Below are 25,734 nucleotides of genomic sequence, written 5' to 3' on the forward strand. Positions count from 1 at the left end.
GCTTACTCAGGCGGATGCTGCCGGCCGGGGCTGTGGTGCGGCTCCTGGTCTTGTGAACAGTCGACCTGAATAAAGTCCCTCTTTTTTTTTAAGTATATTTTTACTGATTTCAGAGAGGAAGGGAGAGGGAGAGAGAGATAGAAACATCCATGATAAGAGAGAATCATAGATGGGATGCCTCCTGCACGGCCCACACTGGGGATCGAGCCCGCAACCCGGGCCTGTGCCCTGACTGGGAATCCAACCGTGACCTCCTGGCGCATGGGTTGACGCTCAACCACTGAGCCAAGCTGGCCGGGCCTGAAGTCCCTCCTCCTGCCACACTCAGGGCACCTGAGAACAGGAAGGACGGCCGGGGTGCTCCCACCAGGGCCTTGCCCTTCCCCCGCTCCAGGGAGAGGAGCAGTGGGGCTGTCAAACCATCACAGACACTGCAAGGGTCACAACACAAACGCATGTCCGTTTGCCGCTGCAGGTTTATTCCCAGGTCAGAGTCGAGTTGCAGACAGCACAGCGGGCACAGCGGGCACAGCGGGCACAGCGGGCACAGCGGGCAGACGCGGCAGAAGGTCACGGGAGGGCACAGAGCACAGGGTGGGTGCGCTGCCCCTGCCCCATCACTGCGGGGGGATGACAGGGTTCACAGAGGCTTATGGGGGGGGGGGGGATCCTGGAAGGGGGAGGGAGGTTTGAAAATCACCGAGTTATTAGAAACAGGGGCCACATCTTTCACGACAAATCCCACACCGTCTGCTACAGAGTTCACTCGCGGTGCCCCCGACAGCGAAGCACAGACACCAGGCCACACGCCAAGCGCAGAGCAGAGCCGCCTGCGGGTCAGGGGCTGCTCCTCAGCCCGAGACACAGACCCAGCTCCACCTTCTGGATCTTCCAGTCCCGGTTCGCGTCGCAGTGACGCAGAAGGCTCTCCCCGAGCCTCTCCAGGTCGGCCCCGCGGACACTGGGCTGAGGACAGAAAGGACCCGTCCACAGGCAAGACAGTGGCCGCCCTTGGAGGCCCCCTCCCTGCGGCTCACCAGCTCGGGGACCCCTGCTCCTGAGAGGCCCCCCCGGGGAGCAACGCCCCTCCTCATCGCACCAGGGTGGCCGAGGGCCGCTCCTCCCTCAGCAGGTCCCTAAAGGCCGGAGGACTCTGTCCCCAGGGCAGTGCTCACAGAAAGCCTGCCTTTGCCCGCCCCTGTGGTTCAGTGGTTGAGCGTCGACCTAGGAACCAGGAGGACATGGTGTGATTCCCGGTCGGGGCACAGGCCCGGGCTGCAGGCTCGATCCCCAGTGTGGGGTGTGCAGGAGGCAGCCGATCCATGGTTCTCTCATCATGGATGTTTCTCCCTCTCCCTCTCCCTTCCTCTCTGAAGTCAGTAAAAATATATTTAAAAATAAATAAATGCAGCTGTCACAAAGGCGTGGCACTGTGCTCCTTTGGTGAAATCGACGACTCCTAAAGGAGGCAGCGACCTACGGGGGCTCCGCTTAACTGAAGCCACCACCGGCCTTGAGAGGAGACTGTGGGTCCCACAGGGGCTCAGAGGCTGCTGAATAGGCCACGTCCTAGACGTCCCTTCAGCCTCATCTCCCAGCCCCGGCTCCCCAACACAAACAGCGGAGGGCCAGACGGCAGCCCCAGTGCATGATGGGCCCATCCACCTCGGGGCCTTCCAGGGCTCCTGTTTTACTCTGAAAGAGAAGAGATTCCATCACGAAGTATCATTTCTTTCCAGCGAAAAGCTGAAGAACAAATCAGGCAACTAGACCACCTCAGCGTGCTCTGGGGACTGCACACAGGCTCAGAAATGGCATGTTCCGGTCTGGCCCGTGTGGCTCAGTGGTTGCGCGTCAACCTATGAACCAGGAGGTCACAGTTCAATTCCCGGTCAGGGCACAGGCCCCGGTTGTGGGCTCCATCCCCAGTGCGGGGCGTGCAGGAGGCAGCCGATCTGTGAATCAGTCTCATCATTGATGTTTCTATCTCTCTCTCCCTCTCCCTTCCTCTATGAAATCAATAAAAATATATTTAAAAAAATAAAAGAAAGAAAGAAAGAAATGGCATGCTCCAGCTTATGTTCTCTGAGGGTGTGAATGCTCCACGGAAATTAAAAGAATTCTTTGTAAATTACCCCGCCTCCCGCCTCCCCTGTGACAACATCGGAAGCAGCAGCTCTGAGCTCTTGGCTCCTGCCAACACCATTAACGTGACAAACGCTTCCCAACTGGCTTCGCAAACAGGATTCCGGGAACAGGCGTTACTTGGGCGCCGTGTGAATCCTTTGAGAGCCAGGCGGACATGTTAGGTCCGCTCTGTGATTGGCCAATGACTTGGTCATTATGCAAATATATCTTTTAAATCAAGAGGAACTCGATGGAGTGAGCATGTTGGAATTATTATGTGGTCTGTACGTGAGACTTTTCGATTTATGAGAACGTCTATAAAATGCGACATACATTGAAATATTTCCGTTTCTTCGCTAAAGTTCCAGTTATGACAACGCATCTAATCTTTTCAAAGTTCCTTTATCCTGAATCTTTAACCTCACATTTAACACACATCTGTTCCCTGGTGGTATTGACCAAGCACTCACCCAGCGGTTATGTCAGGCACGTTTCTCAGAGCCTCGTCCACACGGGTTCAGTGATTCTTATAACGGCCCAAGGGGCAGGCATTGCGAGCCTCGTCCCCCTGGTTATACGGATCAGGGAACTGTGAAAGGGTCGTTCGACCGCCAAAGGGGTCGTGACCCACAGGTTGAGAACCGCCGCCCTTGATTGTCAGACTTGTCAGCCTCCAAATACGTTTAAGACAAGACAATGCCTTCCTTTCTCCCTCCTCCCTCTCAAATCGCCTGAGAACCACATGTGCCAGAAACCCGTCCAGAGAAATGTCCCTACTCACGTCCATTTTAAACTGGAGAAGAAAGTTCTCCTGAAGAGCCAGAATCCTAAATGGAAAAAAAAAAAAAAAAAGGTAATTGACATGAGGATCGATCAACGCTCAGTTGAAGCAAATTCATAAGCCGGATGCGAGGAAGGGGCAGGCAATTTCCAGATTCTTCTGCAGGTGGATGGGTGCTTGGAAAATAAGAATTTAGAGGCTATACACACAAAGACAGACATTGCTTGGGAAAGACTTTCATAGAGATTAGGAGGCATCAGAGAGACACTTTTAAAAATTTATCTTGGTGACCCAGCCAGCATGGCTCAGTGGATAGAGCGTTGGCCTGCAGACGGAAGCGTCCCAGGTTTGATTCCCGGTCAGAGGCCCTGGTTGTGGGCTCCATCCCCAGTGTAGGGTGTGCAGGAGGCAGCCGGTCAAGAGTTCTCTCTCAGCATTGATGTTTCTGTCTCTTTCTCCCTCTCCTTTCCTCTCTGAAATAAATTAAAAAATATTTTTAAAAAATTTATTTTGGTGGAAAATGGCACAATACCAGGTTATGAAAATTCTCTCCTCCATGAAAGCAACAAGAAAACTAGCAAAAAAAACAACTACAAACTTTTTCAAAACTCTGGAAATTAACCAAAGGCTTAGACGTTGTATGAGAAGGTCGTGCATTGTGGTCTGGGGAGAAGAGCTTGCGGGATCTTCGCGAAGAGAAGGGCTTCGGGGAGACCTGACCTCTGCCTCCCACCAAGAAGGGTGTGCGGTCCCCACCCCCTCGGACGCTGACCCTGGACAGACGACACGGCCGCCAGCTGTGCACCTGGCCAGGTCACTGAGATCCAACCGGCCGTCTTTGTTTTTGTCGAAGAGCTTCATCTGGAGCAGAGGGGACACGGTGGTGAGGGCATGAGTCAGGGACACTCACTCTGGCAGCCACTGGCGGGCTCTCCTCTCTGCCCCCTGAGGCTCACATGCTTGGCACCCCTCGTCCCCAGAACATAAAATCAGCAGCAACAGTCCGACAGCCGCACGCTTGCTGCAGCTCGTGCGTGGGTGACCTCAGACACTCTCATCACAGGAGGTTTGATTCTAACAGAGAGCCCCATTCAACTGAGCTTTTTAAAAATATATTTTTTATTTATTTAAGAGAAGAAGGGAGAGGGAGAGAGAGAGAAACAGCCATGATGAGAGAGATGTGAGCACCGAGCCCCAGTTTGCAGGGTCAGAGCACGCATTTCCGATGGCTTGTTTGTGGTTAATGATTAACAAAGACAAAGCAGGTGTCAGGGCGCCCCATGTTCTTCTCCGTAGTTTTGGGGGGAGGGAGGGGGACAGCGTCTTTTTGAAAGTCAATCAGGTTCCTCCTCCTTTGAGAGCGGGGTTCCACAGCCAGGCACTCAGCAACCCTGAGCACATGGAGGGGAGCCCCTGCCTTAGGTACACATGACGCTGTGATCGCATATATACACGGTCTCTCTCTCTCTCTCTCTCTCTCTCTCTCTCTCTCTTCCTCTCTCTCTCTCTCTCTCTCTCTCTCTCTCTCTCTCTCTCTTCCTCTCTCTCTCTCTCTCTCTCTCTCTTCCTCTCTCTCTCTCTCTCTCTCTCTCTCTCTCTTCCTCTCTCTCTCTCTCTCTTCCTCTCTCCCTCTCTCTCTCTCTCTCTCTCTCTCTCTCTCTTCCTCTCTCTCTCTCTCTCTCTCTCTCTCTCTCTCTCTCTCTCTCTCTCTCTCCTCTCTCTCTCTCTCTCTCTCTCTCTTTCTCTCTCTCTCTCTCTCTCTCTCTCTCTCTCTCTCTCTCTCTCTCCCTCTCTTCCTCTCTCTCTCTCTCACATACACACACACATTGGGAAAGTGGGGCCAAGCCCCGCCCCCCCTGAACCCCCGCACCCCAGGTGAGACCCAGGTAAGCCACCCCCCACCCCAGGCGGCCTGTGTCCGGCCACCTTTCCTTTCTCCCTCGCGGGTGAGCCCGGCGACACCCCTGCTCACCTTCGGGGTCCAGGCGCTGCCAGACCTTCCGGAAGCCAGCGGCGCCCCAGTTGCCCCTCCGCCCGGCGGCCCGCGCGCTGTCCATGGTGCTGACCGCGAGCGGCACCGCCTTCGGAGCGGCGGGAACCTGGGCACCTGGGTCAGGACCGACTCCGGGCGTCCGCCTCCTCCCCCGCCGGCTTCTTCCCTCGCGGACCTTCTCTGAGGCTCTGGGCACCGCGTCTGCGGCTGGCGCCCTGGTGTCGCTCAGCGGTCCCCAAGCCCCGCCGCCCGCCCGAGCGACCGGGAAGACAGCTGCCCTGGGCCCGGCCCCCCTTCCCTGTCCCCCCCTTCCCGGTCCCCCCCTTCCCTGTCCCCCCCTTCCGGTCCCCCCCCTTCCCGGTCCTCTCCCTCTGGGGCCGGGGCTGGGGGGTAGGCAGCGTCCATGGTCCCTGCCTTCACCCTTAGAACTTCTCAAACTCACAGGAAACATCCCCCTTCCATTGGACTCACCTCCAAACTTGTGTCTCAAGGGTTTTGTTTGTTTTGTTTTTAATATATTCTTATGGATTTCAGAGAGGAAAGGAGAGGGAGAGAAACATCAGCGATGGAGAGAATCATGGACCGGCTGCCTCCTGCACGGCCCACACTGGGGATGGAGCCCACAACCCAGGCCTGTGCCCTGACCGGGAATCGAACCCTGACCTCCTGGTTCATAGGTCGACCTTCAACCACTGAGCCACACTGGCCGGGCTCAAGGTGTTTCCTAGAGGGAGCTCCCAGTTAAAGGGTTGAGGAGGTGGCCGGTTAGGGCCCTTGGACCTGATTTAGAAATGAAGTATGTGGGGGGGGGTGAAGCGGAGAGGGGTACCCACATCTGTCATGGAACTGGGGGGGTCAGGTTCGGTGCCTTGCATTCTCTCATACAGAGATTTCCTTCTGGGAAAACCATCTGAACCCTGAACCGAGACAGAGCCACCGGAAGGCGTTTAAAGAGACAGGATCAGCAGGAGCTGGGAGCCCCCAGGAGGTGGAAGGCCCTCCCAGCCGGGAAGGGGGTGCTGGGCCTGGGGTGGGGGAGGGCGACTAACCCGAGAGGCTCCTGTCCAACCAAAAACTCGGAGTAAAGCAAACAACGCAGCCGAAGTCGACCCCAGATAAACGGTTCCCGTGGCCCCGTCCACAGAGACCCTGCCGGGCACGGCCGGGAGAGGACTCCGCGCTGATGTTTCTAAACGCTTCCCTGGGCGACAGTGGAACCACTGCCTCCCGGCTTCCTCCCGGCTCCCGCTGCTGCCATCCTGGTCTCTTCATCACTAGGGTGTGGCTTCTCTGAAGGAGAAGGAAGAGACTTTGGGGGGATTCGTACGATTTTCCATCAATTCCTATCACTTTCAAAAGGAGGTTCGAATGTGTACGTGACTGGTCGGTTTCACAGCGGCCGGCGGAAGCTCAGGGTGGCGCCGAGTGGTTCCTGTCGCGGCTGATTTCATTTCCCCCCGCAGTGACTTCCTGCTCCCCGCATTAGCTCGGCTAACGAGGCCCCTGGTCCCAGACACGGCCGTGGCCGGCACGCGCAGCACTAATTAACCCTGACGCACGCACCGAACTCCGAGTTAGAGCAAACCCACACAGGCAGCCAAAATGGGGAGACAAAGAAACGACGCCCAAACGAGAGAACAAGAGAATTCTCCGGTGAAGCAGAGATAAGAAGCTTATTCAGAGTAATGATGGTAAAGACATTCAACAGCACGAGAAAAGATGTGGTAACTGTGACAACAGAAAGAATGACACAGCACAGATAAAGGACACACGGGGAGGAGCACGCAGCAGATTAGGGGACGCTGAGGGGCGGATCGTGAGTTAGAAGTCAGGATGTTGGAAAAACTCAGAGAACCAAAAAGAAAAACAATTAGAATATCTGCATCTTTTTACAAAGTCAGAATGGTCTTTCTGGCTGGGACTGCACACAAGGCTTCCTTTGGCAGCACCCCCCAGTACCTACCGAGCATTCAAACATGGGGACCCCCTCACGGACCGTATAGTGCCCCTTAGAATTAGGGTGTTGCCTCACTTGAACACCACCCAGTTCCCAAGGACGGAGGAAGTAGACGAAAAGAAATTGGACAGTGTTTGTCATAAAAAAAAAAATACTGGAACTAGAGCAAATGCTTTAATATATATATATTATATGTAATATATATGCCCTTTTGTTTCTTTTGTAATCACATGAATACGAAAGATCACTTAAATCATGTAGCTCAGAAAATGAGAGAAGAAAGACTCCCCCGTAGTCTGACCACCAGACAACGGAGGGCAGTAACTCTGGTTACGTCCTCCAGGGGCGTTACAGGCACCAACATGGGATCACACGCTGACTCCCTTTCCCTTAACAGGTAAACACCTCTCAGGTCACGCCCTGGTTCGCACTCGCGTCCCGCGTGACCTGGCTCCTTCCCGGGGTGCGAGCAGGTGACAGGAGCAGCAGCTTCGTGGACGCTGACGTCGCCGGGTGTGAGTCCCTGGGAACCGGGTGCTCCTGGATCTTGGACCCAAAAGCGACGTTCGTCACCACAAGCCAAACGTCAAAACGCCACGGCAGCGGGTTGGATTCCACTTGTAAAATCATTTATTGGTATAAATACACATACGCATAGAATACCTCCAGCCTTTCTGGGAAGTGACTGTGACATGTCGTAAAAAGAGTAGTATATTTTATTTGTTTACAGGTCTCTTAAATTCTCTCTTAAAATTACACCTTCAAAGCTAATATGCAGACAGAAATTAAAGACATTTAAAAAACAAACACATATCCGTCCGTAAACCCTCATTCCAGTCCGCTGTGCACTCAACCCGGACACGTGGGGGCAGCAGCGGGGCCTCTCGCCCAGTCCCCCCGCGCTCGCCAGTGGGAAGGCCCAGGCCGCCGCCCCCATGGGGACGCACCATCCCCCTTGGGAAGGAAGGGCTGCCCCGGGAGAATGGAGACACCACCCCGAGACCCAGCAAATATAATCTATACAAAGGGCTTATTTGTGAGCTCGGCCGTAATTACAAGGTGCAGCTGCAAACCGCTCCCAGCGAGAGCGAACAGCTCCGTGGGCCGGTGCCCATCTGACGCAGGCACGGGCGGCAGGACCCACGGCCGCCCGGACGGTTCCCTGTGCGCGTGAGTGCCCAGTAACCCGGGCACCTCCCCACGCTCCTCCCACAGGGCAGCAGCCGCAGCTGCCAAGGAGAAATTCAAGTGTGGCCGCTGGCACCGCTGGCACCGGCTGAAGGTATAGGCAGGAACGCCAGGGCCGAGAGAAGCCCAAGCAAATGTGCTCTGATTACCAAGAAATGGCTGTGTTTCTGGTTTCAATAGAAGGAAAAAGCAAGGGAAGCAGCACCGAGAGACGAGGCCGAGGAGAGACGAGGCCGAGGAGGCGGGGCAGCCCTGGTGCCTCTCTGGTGGCCGCCAGGCACCTGCCCGGGACGTCTGGGGCCGTGACCTTCACACGAAGATGAACTCCTTCTCGGCCTCCTCCCCGGAGTCGCTGGACTTGCTGCCCTGCCGGCCGTCCTTGCTGGGGGACCACGGCTTCTGGTCCTGGAACTCCTGGGGCTGCTGGCCCCAGCTTTTCCTCCAAACTGAAACGGAAGCAGAGGGAGAGAGGTCGTCACGCTGATTAAGCAACAACGCCGGCCGCCCAGCAACGGGGTGAGGCCGGCCTGTCGGGGGGCACAGGGTTCCTCAGACCCGCAGCAATCACATCTAGAGACTCAGACAGAAACGAAAGACAAACCAGCAAAAGACAGGTCGCAGCACGAAAACATACACAACCCAGCCTGTGAGGGGGGTCCCAGGGCTGTGGTGGAAAATCGGGGGGGAGAGGCCCACAGGGCGAGGACGGCGGGAGGGGAAGGGGGTGCCTGGAAGGAGGGCGCTCTGAAGCCGCAGTGCCCGGGGCCAGGTGACCATGTCACACCTGCCACAGGTGTCCCCACACAGCAGAGGGACCGGGCGACAGCCTCGGCTACGAGAACTGCCGTGATTCCTCGCAGACGGGAAGGGTCCCTGGGGCCTGGCAGAGCGATGATGGAGACGGAGCCTGGAGCCGCCGTCACCTCTCCCCCGTTTCATCGCTGCTCCTCACGGCCACCTGAAGGCAGGCTTTGTGAGACCGGGGACCAGGACCTCAGGGCCACTCTCTCCCAGGCCACTCCTTCCCCACTCGGTCAGCGCTGCCTGGGCTGGCCCTGGGAAAGGCTCAGGGGACCCTCGGGTGTGGCTGGGACAGGCGTTAACTATGACTCACAAGCCGATGTGCAGAGACCACTTGGGCGGATGCCACACCCACACGCTGTGAGCAGCTGCCTCACGCCTCACAGGTCCACGGCCAGCCAGGGCCACGGCCGCGGACAAGCCCTCGGACCCGCTGACCACGCCCATGTCACTTCGATGCCACGACGCCCATCTCAGCAGGAACTGGCTACTTAAATGTTTAGCCCACAAACAAGCAAGCGCTTCAGAAAGTGGAAGCTCCGGAAAATGAATGCTCAAAACGCAAACCCAAAAAAGGGCTCCTATTTGCCCTGGCGGACATCTGCAATGGTGTCAAGAATTTTTTTTTAAATAAAATAATTTTTAAAAAGAAAAGGGGGGAGGGATTAAGAAGTACAAATTGGCCCAGCTGGGCAGGGTCGGTGGTTGAGTGTTGACCCAGGAGGTCAGGGCACAGGCCTGGGTTATGGGCTTGATCCCGTGGGGCGTGCAGGAGGCAGCTGATCGGTGATTCTCTCATCATTGCTGTTTCTATCTCTCTCCCTCTTCCTTCCTCTCTGAAATAAAAAAAAAAAAAAAGAAAAAATTAAGTTTTAAAAATGCCCTAACTTAACACATTGCGGGCCAGTAGTTTTATTGCCAGCTTTACCCAGTGGCCAGGTAAGTTTCTATTGAACGAGTACAAAAAACATTTTACATAAATTTAAAGGCGCGCTTTAAAATTAAATACCCACTGCGTTTTTAAAGTTATTTATTACATGTTCTTATAAGCTAATACCTTTTTAAAGTATGAGACTTGGTAAAACACTGTGTAATATGAAGCGGGAATTCCGTCCGCAATGTGTTAAAATACATACATAAATGCACTCTCAGAGTCAGGGGGCCCGTGCAACCATCACAGGCCGGCCAAAGCCAAGCCAGCCATTTTCTTCAAGAAAACAGGGCACACTCTGACCAAACATCACGGTGCCCAGCAAAAGGAAGAGGGGACACGATAGGAAATTCAAAAGACGCAGCCACAGATGTTCCAGTAAAGAAAGCCGGCGTTTCGCCCGCCCAACGACGTCCAGCCGGCCACACAGTGGAAACAGTAACGCGATGCAACAGGCAGCGTGCTTTCAGAACCACAGCCTCTGTCTGTTTCGTGGTCACGAGGCGGAGGAAAGGAGAAATCTGTTTCAGCGTAAACAGAGCTGCTTTTCGAAGACTTAAAGGGAAGGATGCACAACAGCCGACAGAATTGCTCTGCCGACCGCGACTGGTTAAACCAGACACCATTCCGAAAGCAGACTGCAGGCAGCGCTCCAGGGCACACACAGCCGAGTGCTAGGAACTGGCACCAACAAAACAACATAAAACATTATACGTAAGCCACTCTAACGGAAGCCCCTGTAAAAATCACTTCTTGTTGTTCCTGCCAGTGTTTCAAGAAATTGAGGCAGAAAGCAAATACAAGATGGTCCCATTTAATCCCACCAAATTGAGAATTTTAAGCCAGAGAGGTCACGGGAAAAACCTGAGACAGACAGAGCTCCCTGGCTGCCTGAGGGCTGGCTTCTCTCTGCCTTCCTCCTCTTTTCACTCCAGGTCCAGGGATGACCAGCGTGGCGGGGCAGGGGGGGGGGGGTGTCTGGGTCTGTGTGTTGTCTGAGGTGCGTTTAGTGGCCGACTGAAGAAGGAACATGGCATTGAATCAAAGGAGCTTTGCTAATAAAGTGACATTCGGCGACTGATCCCAGTTCAAATGCAAATTTCCAAAATCTGGAAACATCTGGGACCTCGGGTGTCCTTATCAAAAAAGGGACAATAGAGAGACCGAGCTTCCGATTTCATATACTCTCAAAAAAGCTCTGCCTCGCCCTGGCTGGTATTGCTCAGTGGATAGAACATCAGCCTGTGGACTGTAGGGTCTCAGGTTCGATTCTGGTCAAGGGCACACGCCCGGGTTGCGGCTCGATCCCCAGCAGGAGGCAGCCGATCAATGATTCTTAGGTTTTGTAAGTCAACCCTTTTGCCCCAGATGGAAGGACCAATCTGGTGCCATTTAGAAAAAAATAAAAAATCAGCTGCACGAATCATCGGGGTCCCCTGACAGAAGGGACCCAATTCCAGTCCGTGTTGGTTAGTGCCAGTTCATAGCGTCGGGGCCAAAAGGGGTGACAACCGAGGGCTCTAACCAGTTGTTGGCTGTGGCTTCCGGTGCCCAGCTGCCTTCGCCGCCTCCTCTGCCAGGACAGGGCCGCGTTTCGCAGGTCTGTGCCCTCCACCAGAAGGCTTGCCACTGTCCTGATCTGCGGGCCTTTTGTCACCATCGCCTCTTTGCACCACTGAGGAAAAGGGAGGCATTTCACCCTTGATCGTCGCACACACATCAGCGTGGCGACCCCAAACCGGCAAAGCGTACGAACATTCAAAATGGAACAGCAGGCTCACCGCCCCCTTAGGACTCAAGGAACCTACGAGTCGGTTCTGGTCAGATGTGCCGTTACCTACAGAATCCAACAGCCAACATGATGGAAGTGGTGAGCCCCGTGCACAGTGAGGCAAGCTCCAAGTCTGTCCCCAAATGTTACCATCTGACCCCAGGATGAATGAACGAAAGTCACATTCACGATGGAAGGACCCGAAGAACCGCGGCCGTTTACCTGCTTCAGAAATGACGGGGACGCGCTAGTCCGGAGGGAGGCAGAGAGCAAGGAGACGGGGACCAGCATGAATAACGCACCAGAAACCAGGAAGGAGCAACACTTTTCAGAGGAAAGGAAGACACAGCGAGGCTCCCTGTCCTGGGCCGGCTCGAGCGACGGACGAGGGCAAGACCCGCCCAGCACCCGGACGAGGCACGCTGTCCTCCGACCTCACGCCTGTCTGCAGTCCGACGCCGACCCCAAGGGCTACCGTGGTGACGATTCCGGACCCACTCACTCTGGATCCACAGGGGAGTGACGGTCCCCGTGGCGCTGTGTCCCCGCCATCTCCCTGGGAGGGGAGGCGGGACCCGTCCTCACGCTCACTCAGGGCGAGGGAGGAGAACCCAACGTCCGCCCACGAGACCCGCGAAGGGGTGACGAGCAGCTATTGCATCTCAACCTCTCGGGGGAAGAATGACTCGGTCCAAGCAGCTAAGGGCACTGGTCAGCCAGAGAGGCTCGGGGTGCACACTCACTCACGGAGCCGCCCACTAACTCGAGGCCTCGTTTCAATCACACGGGCAGCCTGGCCGGCGTGGCCCAGTGGCTGAGCATTGACCTATGAACCAGGAGGTCACAGTACGATTCCTGGTCAAAACGGTCAGGGCACGTGTCCAGGCTGCAGGCATCATCCCCAGAGGGGGGTGTGCAGGAGGCACCGATCCATGATTCTCTCTCATCATTGATGTTTCTACCCCTCTCTCCCTCTCCCTTCCTCTCTGAAATCAATAAAAATATATTTAAGCCCTGGCCAGTTTTGCGCAATGGATAGAGCGTCAGCCTGCGGACCCCAGGGTCCCGGGTTCGATTCTGGTCAAGGACATGGACCTCGGTTGCAGGCTCCTTCCAGATGGAGCATGTGCTTGAGGCAACCAATGGCTGTGTTTCTCTCACACGGTATTGCATGTCTTTCCCTCTCTCTTCCACTCTCTCTGAAAATCAATGGAAAAATATCCTCGAAGGACAGCACCCCAGAGGCACTGGGCGTCCAGCAGAACGGGAGCGAGACAGTGGGGTGCCGAGGCCCGACAGGGCCCCCATCGCAGCCCCTGGTCCGAGTCCGGGAGGCAGCGTGTGCCCCTAGGACTGTCCTGCCCTACCCACCCCCTGCGTTAGGGGGAGCACATGGGGAGGGGCCGGCCGAGAGCGTCCCTCCGCGGCCACTCTGCTGGGAACGAGCCCGACCTCGTGACAGAGGGAGCCCCGAGGCCACGCAGACCTGGCGGGCGCCCTGAGCCACAGCAACGTCACTGACGACAGGGGAGCTTGTGCTGGAAACAGGGGGCCTGACCCACAGGACGCACCAAACAACGTCTACAGCCCCGCAGGTGAGGGGGCCAGAGCAGGAGCCCAGATCTGAGGCCTCTGGGCCGCACTCAGTGGGGGGCAGGGAGAGGGGGGTCTCTCTCTATGTGCACGACCTCCATCCTGACCCCGCGGCCTCCATCCTGACCCCACAACCTCCATCCCGACCCCACAGCCTCCATCCCGATCCCGCGACCTCCATCCCGACCCCGCGACCTCCATCCCGACCCCGCGACCTCCATCCCGACCCCGCGACCTCCACCCCACCCTGCGACCTCCATCCCGACCCCGGGACCTCCACCCCACCCCGCGACCTCCATCCCGACCCCGCGACCTCCATCCCGACCCCGCGACCTCCATCCCGACCCCGCGACCTCCATCCCGACCCCGCGACCTCCATCCCACCCCGCGACCTCCATCCCGACCCCGCGACCTCCATCCCGACCCCGTAACCTCCGGCCCGACCCCGCGACCTCCATCCCACCCCACAACCTCCATCCCGACCCCGCGACCTCCATCCTGACCCCGCAACCTCCACCCCACCCCGCGACCTCCATCCCACCCCGCGACCTCCATCCCGACCCCGCGACCTCCATCCCGACCCCGTAACCTCCATCCCACCCCGCGACCTCCATCCCACCCCACAACCTCCATCCCGACCCCGCGACCTCCATCCTGACCCCGCAACCTCCACCCCACCCCGCGACCTCCATCCTGACCCCACAACCTCCATCCCGACCCCGTGACCTCCATCCCAACCCCGTGCCATCAGTAACGCGGACTCAAGGGTCTGCACCCAGAAAGGGCACGGGTCCCAGCGTGTAACCCAAGGGATGCTGACGTCACTGGAAGCGACCAGCCCGTCCCGGGGACACCCCTCCTCCTGAGTCAGTCCCCTGGGGAGACCTGCGTGGGGACGGGCGTCCCTACCTTCCTGGGAGAAGGTCCTGGGGCTGGGCTGGGGGCTGCCCTGGCCTTCCCGCTCCTTGTCCACAGGCACCTTCCTCAGGACGGGAGGGAGCAGGGCGACCCTGGGGGAGCCGAGGCCGGGCGGGGAGTCCGGGACGTCCTCTGTGGAGACAAGCACGGGTCACGCGGCTCCGCAGCCGGTTCCTCCCACGGAGCAGCGGTTCTTTCCACAGACACTCAAGCTCCTCAAACAGCATCACGGACTTTTCTGGCCACGAGTCCCCTCTGCCCGACTCCAAGCCGCCCGGCAGCCGGCTCCCTGGTGGGGCTGCGCGGGGACACTTACAGAACAGGCAGCGCGGCTCAGTGGTTGGGCACCGACCTATGACCGGGTCATGGTTCAATTCCCGGTCAGGGCACATGTCAGGTCAGAGGCTCGATCCCGTGTGGGGTGTGCAGGAGGCAGCCGATCCATGAGTCTCTCTCGTCATTGATGCTTCTATCTTTCTCTCCCTTCCTCTCTGAAGTCAATAACACATTTAAAAAAACAGGCCCAGGTTCACCACACCCCGCCCGAACCCCAATACATCACAGCACAGGGGCCCCCCCTCATCCTCCGCCTCGCGGGCTCTGACCTGGAGGCCGACACAGACGCCTCCTTGGTCCCTCCTGCGCCTGCAGCCCCGACGCCAGGAGTCCCGGAGGCGCTGGCCCGGGTGCTGACCAGGGGCCCTGCCTGCCCGTCCCTTTCCCGGCCTCAGCCGTTCCCACGCCCCGGCAGGACCCCGAGCCACGGTCGCCGACCCCGGAGACCACCTGGTGTCCGTCCCGGCCCGAGCCCTCACCTGCCCGGGAGGGCGTCCTGGGCTTCTGCGGGAGGGCGGGCCGCGCGGCCGGGCTGGGCCTGGGCGACTGCAGGGCAGGCCTGGCGTTGGAGGCGCTCCGGCCCCGGAAGCCCGCGTCCACTCGGGGGTCCGCTTTGGCGTTCTTCTCTGGGGTCCCCGGGAGCGCGGGGTGCAGTCTAGGCACTGAAGTGAAAATGGGGACAAAAGGCAACTTTAAAACTCAGAGGGCCCGGCTGGTGTGAGCGCTGACCGAGGAACCAGGAGGTCACGGTTCCTTTTCCGGTCGGGGCACAGGCCCGGGTTGCGGGCTCCACCCCCAGTAGGGGGCGGGCAGGAGGCAGCCGACCCATGATTCTCATCATTGATGTCTCTCCCTCTCCCTTCTTCTCTCTGAAAGGAATAAAAATATTTCTAAAAATAACATCAGCATGTCCCGAACTGCCCCCCCACACACAAGTCTATAGTTTGTTCTTCTCAATGGAATGTCTCCTCTTTGGGGAGGGGAAAAGGCACCCTGTTTGGGACAGGCCACGGGTGGGGCCGGGCCCCAGGTGCGCTGGCAGGAGGAGGAGGGAAGGCTGAGGACAGGAAACAGAGAGGCTGCTTTGCCCCGCCCCCACTGTTTCCCTCCTGTCAATCATCTGTGACTCTGGAACCGGCAGGTGTTGGGGGGTGTGGGGGCTGCGCCTCCTGACTCACCTGCCCCGCCTCCATCCGGCTGCTCCTCGCTCGCTGCCGGGCTGGGTGGGTCCGGGGAGGCGGCGTCGTTCCCGAGCTTCTAAAACACCCAGCACCCCCCAAAGTGCGTGTTCATTTAAGGCGTGAGAGGCACAGAGCAGACAGCGCGACAAGATGGCGCTTCGCTGTCAGTCCTCACCCGAGGGCGCTTTCCACGGATGTTTAGAGAGAGTAGGAGAGAGAGACTCGGTGTGAGAGAGACACATCGACTGGTTGCCTCCTGCAAGAGCCCTGACCAGGGCCTGGGAGGAGCCTGCAACCCAAGTACTGCCCTTGCCCGAAATCGAACCCGGGACGCTGCGATCCGCAGGCCGACGCTCTGTCCACTGAGCCGAACCGGCCAGGGCGAGCGCGGCTCTTCAGCTCCTCCCTGGCTGAGCTGCTGTGTGAATCTGCCGCCCTCACTCCCGCCTGGGCCCTGACCCTGCACACGGGCAGGACCCGCTCCAAGGGGGGTCGGAACCTCTCCCCCGGGAACGCCCCAAAGAGGAGCAGCACCAAGGACATAGGTGTGGTGCGCCAGCGGCAGACACAGGTAAGCCGGCGGGAATGCATTAAGGACGAACCCTGGGCCCGGCTGGCGTGGCTCAGTGGGTAGAGCGTCAGCTTGCGGACTGAAGGGCCCCGGGTTCGGTTCCAGTCAAGGGCATGTGCCTCAGTTGCAGGCTTCATCCCTGTGTCTCTCTCAAGTCATTGTTTCTCTCTCTCTTCTCTCCCCCTTCCTTCCTCTCTCTCTAAAAATCAATGGGAACCTATCCTCGGGTGAGATTAACAACAACAAACACAAAACCCCTCAGACTTTATGTGGACGGCGTCTGGCGGCAAGGATGGGGAAGGGGAAAGGCCGCTGCCCCAGCAGCACCTGCGCCAGCCAGTTGGCACCGCGGGCACGCAGCCACCGGGGGCCCAGGAGAGGCCAGGCCGCTGAGCACTCAGCACCGGTCGCCCTCCACCTTCCTCGGCGACAGACGCCGCGCCCTCACCTCACAGCTTTCTCGCTAAGTCCACACCCTAAAGTGACCGGTGCGAAGAGCATGGCTCCAGAGGAACGCGAAGACGACACACACGTGAATCGATAGCATTTTGTCAACAGAACGCTCCCCGCTGACGCGGATGTTGCTGACTAAGGCGCAGTCTGGAGTTGTAGGGGACAATACTGGAAGGCCAGCTGGGAAAGCCTTTCTTACTTTCTTGTTCTAACCGAGCAGCGACGCGCAACCTTCTTCATCGCATGGCACACATCCACTAATTACTAAACTTCTGCAGCAAACCAAAAAATGTTATTTTTTGCCGGTCTGACCAGAAAAAGAAATAGGTATAATTCTTATTCATTCACACCAGGCGGTTACTATTGTGTTAGTTGTTGTCATGCTTCTATGGAACCATCTCAGGGAAGAGAGGGAGGTGCCCCTGACTAGTCAGGTATTGCATGTTGTAGAAATTCTTGCGGCCCACGGAGTGAAAACCGCTGTCATAGAGGGAATACCCCTGACTTGTTCAAATTTTTAATACTACGGATTTTTATTATCATTGTTTTACATATATTTTTTTCAACATGTTTTTATTGATTTCAGAGAGAAAGGGAGAGGGAGAGATAGGAACATCGATGATGAGAGAATCACTGATTGACTGCCTCCTGCACGCCCCACTCTGGGGCTTGGGCCTGAAACCCAGGCATGTGTCCTGACCAGGAATCGAACCTGGGACCCTTGGGTCTGCAGACCTACACACTACCCACTGAGCCACCGGCTAGAGCTTGTTATAGTAAATGGACACTAGGTGGCACTAGGAGATCACGGGCATGAACTAGCAGAACTGCCACTAACCCAGGAGAATTCTGACCCCTGGAGCCTGTTTCCATGCCAAACCCAAAGCACCGGGAGAAAGGCCTGGAGCGCCGCCTCCCACCACAGGCAGCTGCTCTCCAGTGGGAGCCGCCACCCAGCAGCGCCTGGTGCACACAGCCTGCTCCCCGTCCAAGGAGGCCGGCCTATGAGGCCATGAAACGCACATCCGAAGGACAAGTGAGGCAGGAGGGGCCGTAACCAGGACACTGTCAGGTAACCAAGGTGCCCGTCAACACCTGTGAAACCACGTGGGAGGCAGGGCTGGATGAACACATGACCGAGCGGCGACGCCCGGCCGGCGTGGCTCAGGGGCTGAGCGTCGACCTAGGAGCCAGGAGGTCCCAGATTCAATTCCCGGTCGGGGCACAGGCCTGGGTTGTGGGCTCAATCCCCACTGGGGGCTGTGCAGGCGGCAGCCGATCGATGATTCTCTCTCATCACTGATGTTTCTCTCTCTCCCCCTCTCCCTTCCTCTCTGAAATCATTAAAAATATTTTTTTAAAAAAAGAAAACACACCTGGGTGTATAGAGTCCCCTAAGCAGCCCCCCCCTGCACAGAAAGTCCATCGTTTCCTTCCTGGAAACAAGGTTCCTTGGGGTGAGCGGACGTAGTCTCCTCCTCCCAGAAAGGAGGGGTGCAACCTCCCTCACTTTGGAGAACCCCGTTCCACAAACTCCGAAGCGCCCAGGGAAACCCACAGGAGCCACGGCCGGGTTAACATGGCCCGTGGCCTGTGGCCTGTGGCCTGTGGCTCCGGGGCCACAACGAGGGTCCAGCCCTTCGGGAGCCGCAGGAGGAAACAGGCAGTCGGGGGAGGGGACACCCCTGCCTGTACGTCAGCCAGAGGCTGGAGAGTGAACGACACATCGAGGCTGATTGGGGGGGGGGGGGAGCTCAGCAATGTTTACACCATGACGGACGTTTTCTTCACCGCGTCCGACCACACAGTGGTCGACATTCCACTGATTCTAACAGGACACCTGGCTTTCTTTCCTTTGATTTTTAAAGCTGGAATCTCCCCAGGAATGCTCTGGTCTGGAAAAGGGAATGAATCAGGACCTAAGTGAAACCGAGAGCTGCATTTCCACAATTAGAAGCTGGTCTCCGCCCGCCGCCTTGGCCGCGAGGATGGAGCGTCAGCCGCGACAGGGACCACCAACAGCCGCCCAGGGGCTGCGGCTCTCACCCGCGGGGACAAAACCCAAAGACGGCAAGTCCGTGGGCCTCACCTTGTGCGCACCAGCCACTCGCCGCCCCTGCTTGGCCTTCATCTCAGCCAGCAGGCCGCTGCCCATCACCTGGACGCCATACCGCCGGCTGCCCTGGGGGCTGCCCCTGCCGTCGCCGGGCTCCAGCCGCCCCCCGTCCTCCCCGTCCTCGGGGGGCTCGGGCGTCAGCATCTCCTCTGTCCGCTCAGCGCTGTCGTTGTGCTCGGCCGCCCTTGAATCCCGCCGGGGCGTGTCCACGGGTGGACCTCTGCCCGCCCCTTTGGGCGAGGACGGCTCGTCCGCCATCAAGACCGTGGGCGGCCGCTCGGGCTTGGCCCGGGGCTTGATCAGGTTGAGGAAGCCGCTCCTGCGAGATTCTCTCTTCTTCTTCTCGTCGCCCCCGTCGCCGGGGTCCTGGGCCTCAGGGCCTCTGGCCGATGATCTCCTGGGACAGAGAAGAAGGAACCCTGCTGGCTACACTGTAATCCCGGTTCCAGCAGGAACCGTCAGAACACAGACGGGAGCCCGGCGGGCTGGGCTCAGGGGCTGAGCGTCCACCTATGAGCCAGGGGGTCAGGGTTCGAATCCCCATCAGGGCACAGGCCCAGGTTGTAGGCTCCACCCCCAGTGTGGGGGGCGCAGGAGGCAGCTGATCAGTGATTCTCTCTCATCATTGGTGTTTCCCTCTCTCTCTCCTTCTCCCTTCCTCTCTGACATCAATACGAATACATTTAAAAAACAAGAAAAAAAAAGAGCGCCGTTCATCCAGGAAGCTCCCCGTGAGCAGGTCTGGGGTGAGGCCGGGAGTCTGCGGCTCTAACACGTTCCCAGCTGACAGCCATGTTGCTGGCCTGCAGGTCACGTCTGCAAACCCTCAGTATCGTGAAGCCCGCTGGGAAAACCTCCACACGCGTGTGAGGCGGCTGCCGTGACTCCCATGCGGGTGGAACCACGGTCTCGGTCACGGCTCTGGACTCACCGCCTGGTCACCTTCTTGGTGAAGAACTCGTCCACGCCCTCGTCCACTCTCCCCATGAGGCCGTTCCGCTCGCCGTCCTGGGGGCCCACGGTCGCAACGCTGACCTGCCAACCAGACGGCACCAGTGACCGACGGTCATGAGGTCGCAGACACTGTGGTTACGGTCAAGGCCCTGGGACCACAGGCCGTCCACTGGGACAGAAGTCACGGTTCCAGTGTGACCGGGGCAGGAAGGAAGGGGAGGAACAGGTGCACCCAGGCCTGGCGGCGAGTCGCTGCCGCTGCAAAGCCCGTGGAAGAGCCCAGTGTCTACAGGCTGCCCGGCCGGCGGGGCTCAGGGGCTGAGCGTCGACCTATGAACCGGGAGGTCAGGGTTCGATTCCTGTCAGGGCACGGGCCCGGGTTGTGGAACCCACCCCCAGTGTGGGGCGTGCAGGAGGCAGTCGATCAATGACTCTCTCTCATCACTGATGTTTCTCTCTCCCTCACCCTTCCTCTCTGAAATTAAAAAAAAAAGTGTGTGTGTGTGTGTGTGTGTGTGTGTGTGTGTATATATTAAAAATAAAAATCAAAGACCAACAGTGAGCATCTGTGCTCTGGGGACGAGAGCATCAGTGTCTCCTGAGGGCGCAGGGCCCCCCACAGCCCCCGTCTCCGCAGGACAGGCGGCTTCCAGGGCCCCTCATCACGCAGCCAGTGCTGAGCGCTGGGCACTGACCACAGGACCTACCACGGGCCTCCGAGGCCCGGCCAGCAAGCACCCGGCACGGGGCAGGGCCCGGGGGGGCGGCCCAGGCTGTGCACTCGCACACACGTAGGGGACAGCATCGTCCCCGGGTCCTGCAGCTGCCCAGGGAGGCGGGGTGGGCTTCCTGCAGGGAGCAGGTCTCAGGGGAGATCTGAGAGGCGAGTAGATACCAGCTCTGGGGTGTGCATGTGTGTGCGTGTGCACACATGTGTGTGCAAATGCATCCGCATGTGGGCATGTATGTGCACGTGTCCATGTAAGTCCATGTGTGCACTTATGTGCGTGTGCACATGTGCGTGTGTGTGCATGTGTGTGCATGCTGGGGGAGAGAAAAAGGCTGCAGCTCTGAGGAAGGCCCACGGGGCAGCCAGGGCTGGGGGCGGGAGCTGGCGTTCAGGACCAGGTCCATGTGTGTGCCTGTGGGTGGTGACGCTATAAAGCTGCACGGGGCCGGCCTGCTCTCCTCCCCACGTGGCTGCGTTTTTCAGGGACGGCCAAGCAGGCCCACAGCCAGCGCAGCCTTTTCCTAACCGTGAGCGTCAGGGCGAGATTCTACACAAATGTCCATGCCCAGGCTCTGCTCCCCTTAACCAAGGCCCCCAGCAGTTTCCGCCCCCAGCAGGGCTCCCCCCCCAGCAGGGCTCCCCCCCCAGCAGGGCCCCCCCCCCTCCAGCAGGGCTTCCCCCCCCCGCCAGCAGTTTCCCCCCCCGCAGCAGGGCCCCCCCCCCAGCAGGGCCCCCCCTCCAGCAGGGCCCCCGCCCCAGCAGGGCCCCCCCCCAGCAGGGCTCCCCCTCCAGCAGGGCCCCCCCCAGCAGGGCCCCCCCTCCAGCAGGGCCCCCGCCCCAGCAGGGCCCCCCCTCCAGCAGGGACCCCCCCAGCAGGGCTCCCCGCAACACCCCCCACGCACCGCCGCCTGCGTGGGCCGCTGCCTCTTGTTGCGCCGGGGCCGCAGCTTGGTGAAGTGCTCCAGCTTCCGGCCCTCCTCTGAGGGCAGCTCAGGGATGAGGCCCGAGCTCCGCTTCTCCGAGGGGCGGGGCGGGTCCTCCACGTGAATGGGCACCTCCTCCAGGGCCTTGTCCAGGTCAAACTCCATTTCTGCAGGAAGCAAAGCCAGACCCCACTCACCGCACATCAGGCCACAGTTCCCGACGTGACGCGAGGCTCATGGACAGCGAGCAGCCGGTCGCCGACACCGACTCTCTCGATGCCTGCCCGTCGGGCGGCCCTGCAGCAGGTGCGGGTCGGCGGAGGGTGGGGGGCGGGGCGGACACTCACCGAAGGCCCTGGACACCGGCCGCAGCATCCGGCTGTGGATCGTCTTCCTCTTGGACTTGGGGGTCATCTAGCAACGAAACAGGAAGCCCTGAGCCAGGCGTCCCCCAAACCTGCCCTTCAAACGTCCGGAACCCCTGGGGCATCTGGGACCCGTGGTCTCGGCTCAGCATCGGCTCAGTCCTTGGAGGACGCTGGAGCCGCCGGACGGCTGACGGGGGCGGCAGGGCCCACGGTTTCCAAACGCGTCGTCTTCTCCAAGGCTGCAGCCCCCGCCTCCCCGCGCCCCCAAGGCACATCCTGGTGACACGGCATTGAGCTCCGAGCTGCCCGAGGGCGTCCCACTGGACAGAAAGACTGTGAGGTCAGTGCTGTGTGGCGTTCCACAGCCACAACGTCGGCGTCAGCACTGGCCGCGTGAACCCGGGCCGCGTCCCCCCTCCCCCTGGGGGCACAGACGAGCTGGGATTCAGTGTCCGCATCTGCCCTCGCTTCCCAGAAAGTCAGCTTTGATCCTGCTGGTCCTCCTTCCAGACCTGAGACCAAAGCCCAAGCCACAGCCAGCGCCCCGAGGGCACTTCTCCAGGCGGTGTCGGCTGGGTCATGAGCAGCCGAGCCGAGGCAGGCGTCATCTCCCTCCACGGGGTGAATTTCCTCAGCCTGAGCCTCACCCGTCTCTCAGTCCCTCTCGCCCTCCCCGACGTCTGTCTGTCTGTCTGTCCGTGCCTCGTGTGAAATCACACCGTGCCTGTGTCCGGCCCCGAGGGGTCAGCACCCGATACTTCACAGACCAATTCGTGGCTGAGCCCGCCAACCACGGCTTCAGGCCTAGACCGAATCAGTTTGTTTCTAAAAACGCATTCTGAGCCATAAGAAGTAATTTCCAATTTCTTAAAAAAATATTTTATTGATTTCAGAGAGGGAGGGAAAGAGAGACAGAAACATCAACGATGAGAGAGAATCATTGATCAGCTCCTGGTTAACACACCCGCGTCCTGACAGAGGCCCGTGTGCCGAGGGGATGAGGGCGGCTCATCGTCACCATCACCAGCCCCACGGCCCCGAGAGGCACGGTCCGGGTGAGCCAGGTGTGGCAGACGCACCGCAAACAGCTGCGTGACACCGGGCGTCACGGGTTTGACACGGCCGTTCCCCCGTGGCACCGACACAGGTCTGCGTCACGGGGGGGACAGCACACCTTTCACTTGTGCTTCTGGGCACATATTCATCTTTTTTTGAAAAAAAATTTTGTTTATTAAGAAACCGAGTATTTTGTTCTTTTTTGTTAATCCTCACCCAAGGATGTTTTTCCATTGATTTTTAGAGAGTGGAAGGGAGGGGGAAAGACAGACACATCGATGTGAAAGAGACACATTGATTGGTTGCCTCCTGCACGCACCCGACCAGGGCCAGGGAACCTGCAACCGACGTACGTGCCCTTGACCGGAATCCACCTGGGACCCTTCGGTCCATGGGCCGGTGCTCTATCCACCGAGCCACCCCGGCCAGGACTGAAACTTAAGTTCTATCAGCCTCACGGACAGCCTCTGCACAGCAACACGTTTCTGAAAGATCGTCTCTGGGGGGAGTTTTATGGGTCTGGTTTGTGAAGGTGAGATTTTTTTATAAAAACCAACAGCCAAGCCGAGGGGTTCGACGAAGAAGTCGCCGCAGCACATCTTACCAAACACGTGTCCTGCTCCTCCAGGCGCTCCAGCTCCGTGAGCTCCTCCACCGCGAGGACCGGGCGCCGGGCCGGCCTCTTGTCCACGGGCTCCGTGTCCACGGCCTCAGGGGCGGGAAGGGTCCGGCCCCGCCGGCTGAAGTGGTCGGACTGGAGGGTCAACACAGGACAAATCAACCACAGACACGGGCAGCGGGGGCTGGGCCTGAAGAGGCGCCCGAGGGCTGTGTGGACATGGATCTCAGAGAGGACGGGGGAGGGAGAGAGAAAGAAACATCAATGATGAGAGCCCTGGCCAGTGTGGCTCAGTGGACAGACCGTCGGCCCGGCTGAAGGGTCCCGGGTTCGATTTCGGTCAAGGGCACGCACCTCTGTTGCAGGTTCAATCCCCGGCCCTGGTCAGGGCTCGTGCAGGAGGCAACCAATCGATCTGTGTCTCTCATATCGATGTTTCTCTCTGTCTCTCCCCCTCCCTCCCACCTTCTCTAAAAATCAACAGAAAAATATCCTCGGGTGAGGATTAAAAAAATAAAAATAAATTTAAAATTTTTTAAAATCTTAACTTTGGATCTCAGCCTCCACATCACCTCCTCCCAGACGCTGACCTGCCCCGTGGACGCCGTCACCTGGGCTTCTCCCCGCACCCTCTGGGAGAGGACCCAGGGAGCCCCTGATGGGCCGAAGGGACTCGGAGGGGAGGGGGCTGGGATCTGCAGCCGCGAAGCCGCAAAGACAGAGACCGGAGGCTGCCCGCGAGGCCGGCGCTCACCAGTCTGTGATGGCAGAGCGACAGGGCGTCCAGGAGCTCGTCCACGATCCGGTCGGACAGGAAGGAGGCCACGGTCAGCTTCACCTCGCTGTGGGCGGAGCCAGAGAGCACGGCAGTGTTTAATGTAGGAAAAGGGGAATCGCCCACCCGACGCCGCGTTCATCAGCCACCGGACGCGCCCGCTCTGTGCGACGGAAGGAAAGGATGTGTGCACAGGGCCCCAGCTGCCAACAAGAAGCCGTGAACACACAGGCCATCGACGTCCTTCGCCATTTCAACCTGCCCTGCCATCGCAGCCCTCAGACTCAGAGGCAGAAACGAGAGCATCTGCATAAAGGCCAACCGACGTGACGGGAGCCACAGGGACCACGTGACGGGAGCCACAGGGACCGCATGACGGGAGCCACGTGGACCATGACGGGAGCCACAGGGACCACGTGACGGGAGCCACGTGGACTGCGTGGCCAGGAACAAGCCACCCATTGACAGAAATGGAAACAGCCTGGCCACAGCATATGAGGGAACTCCGGTCTGATTGTTGAGCAGCAGTTATGACTCTAGACGCCTACCCCTCACCCCTGAGAAACCTTTTCACGCACCACACGGGCCTACGACACAGCTGCCGCCCTGACTCGCCATCTTATTTCGAGAACAGTCACACTTTCACGGCTGTGCTGCCTTTTATGAACAAACGTCACAAGATGTTCACTGTTCGTGTCTCCTGCCTGACCTTAGAGAAGTGCCCACCCGGCCGGCGTGGCTCAGTGGTGAGCGTCCACCTGTGAACTAGGAGGTCAGGTTCGATTCCCGGTCAGGGCACAGCCCCAGGCTGTGGGTTCCATCTCCAGGAGGGGGCATGCAGGAGGCATCCAGTCGATGTTTCTCTCTCTCTCTCCCTTCCTCTCTCTAAAAATCAATAAAAACTTTTCAAAGGTGCCCCAACAACAGGATGTGGCTGGCAGCTGTCACTAATAAATGACCAAGCCACTGAGGTTTCGGCCAGAGAGCTGGCATTTGAGTGACACTGTCGCTCTTCGCTGCCCCCAGAATTCAAATCCCACGCGTGTCTTCCGCCTGAACACCCTGCATAAGCACACACACGTGTAGCGCAGCGCAGTTAAAGGAGCAGGTGCTGGAGAGACCTGTCCCCACATCCAGCGGCGTCTCCTGCGCTCACGGCTGCTCGGAAGTCAGCAGTGCCGAGGGGTCAGGGCAGGGGAGGGGTGAAACAGGCGTTTCACTGTGAGACTGAGCCTGGACGAGTGGGAGAGCAGGGAGGCTCCCTAGGCTGAAGGCCACCCCTGCACGCGTCTCTGCCCAGGAAGGTGTCCACGCCGGCAGGACAATGAAGGCGCTGATTCTTTGATGCCGACGTTAGCGATTTCCCTGGGCCAGTGGTCAGCAAACTCATTCGTCAACAGAGCCAAATATCAACAGTACAACGGTTGCAATTTCTTTTGAGAGCCAAATTTTTTAAACTTAAACTATATAGGTAGGTACATTGTTATTAACTTAATTAGGGTACTCCTAAGGCTTAGGAAGAGCCACACTCAAGGGGCCAAAGAGCCACCGTTTGCCGACCACGGCCCTGGGCTGACAAAGGGAGGTTTCCT

General features: G+C 58.6%; 2 protein-coding genes across 2 annotated transcripts in view; both read right to left on the reverse strand.

The window, feature by feature from the left end:
• Nucleotides 1-837: 837 nt before the first annotated feature.
• On the reverse strand, nt 838-4,526 carry SCGN (secretagogin, EF-hand calcium binding protein; the record flags this gene model as incomplete). The annotated part of the gene is made up of 3 exons (XM_081113246.1): nt 3,714-4,526; nt 2,909-2,954; nt 838-966 (listed from the first exon to the last, which is right to left on the reverse strand). The coding sequence occupies exons 1-3, from the start codon at nt 3,767-3,769 to the stop codon at nt 838-840; spliced, it is 231 nt and encodes a 76-aa protein (XP_080969372.1). The 5' UTR covers nt 3,770-4,526.
• A 2,941-nt stretch (nt 4,527-7,467) lies between these two features.
• The window catches only part of CARMIL1 (capping protein regulator and myosin 1 linker 1), an 80,241-nt gene continuing 61,974 nt past the window's right edge, over nt 7,468-25,734 (reverse strand). Inside the window, exons 28-38 of the mRNA XM_081111946.1 lie at nt 24,122-24,209; nt 23,353-23,502; nt 21,672-21,738; nt 21,304-21,491; nt 19,649-19,752; nt 18,691-19,114; nt 15,575-15,653; nt 14,876-15,058; nt 14,052-14,192; nt 11,304-11,453; nt 7,468-8,492 (exon numbers count right to left, since the gene is read on the reverse strand). Of these exons, the coding sequence (XP_080968072.1) occupies nt 8,356-8,492; nt 11,304-11,453; nt 14,052-14,192; nt 14,876-15,058; nt 15,575-15,653; nt 18,691-19,114; nt 19,649-19,752; nt 21,304-21,491; nt 21,672-21,738; nt 23,353-23,502; nt 24,122-24,209 (1,711 nt within the window). The 3' untranslated portion in view covers nt 7,468-8,355. The remainder of the gene's footprint in view (nt 8,493-11,303; nt 11,454-14,051; nt 14,193-14,875; nt 15,059-15,574; nt 15,654-18,690; nt 19,115-19,648; nt 19,753-21,303; nt 21,492-21,671; nt 21,739-23,352; nt 23,503-24,121; nt 24,210-25,734) is intronic.

The sequence above is a fragment of the Myotis nattereri genome, assembly GCF_964212035.1.
Source record: "Myotis nattereri genome assembly, chromosome: 18".
NCBI classification, from domain to species: Eukaryota; Metazoa; Chordata; class Mammalia; order Chiroptera; family Vespertilionidae; genus Myotis; species Myotis nattereri.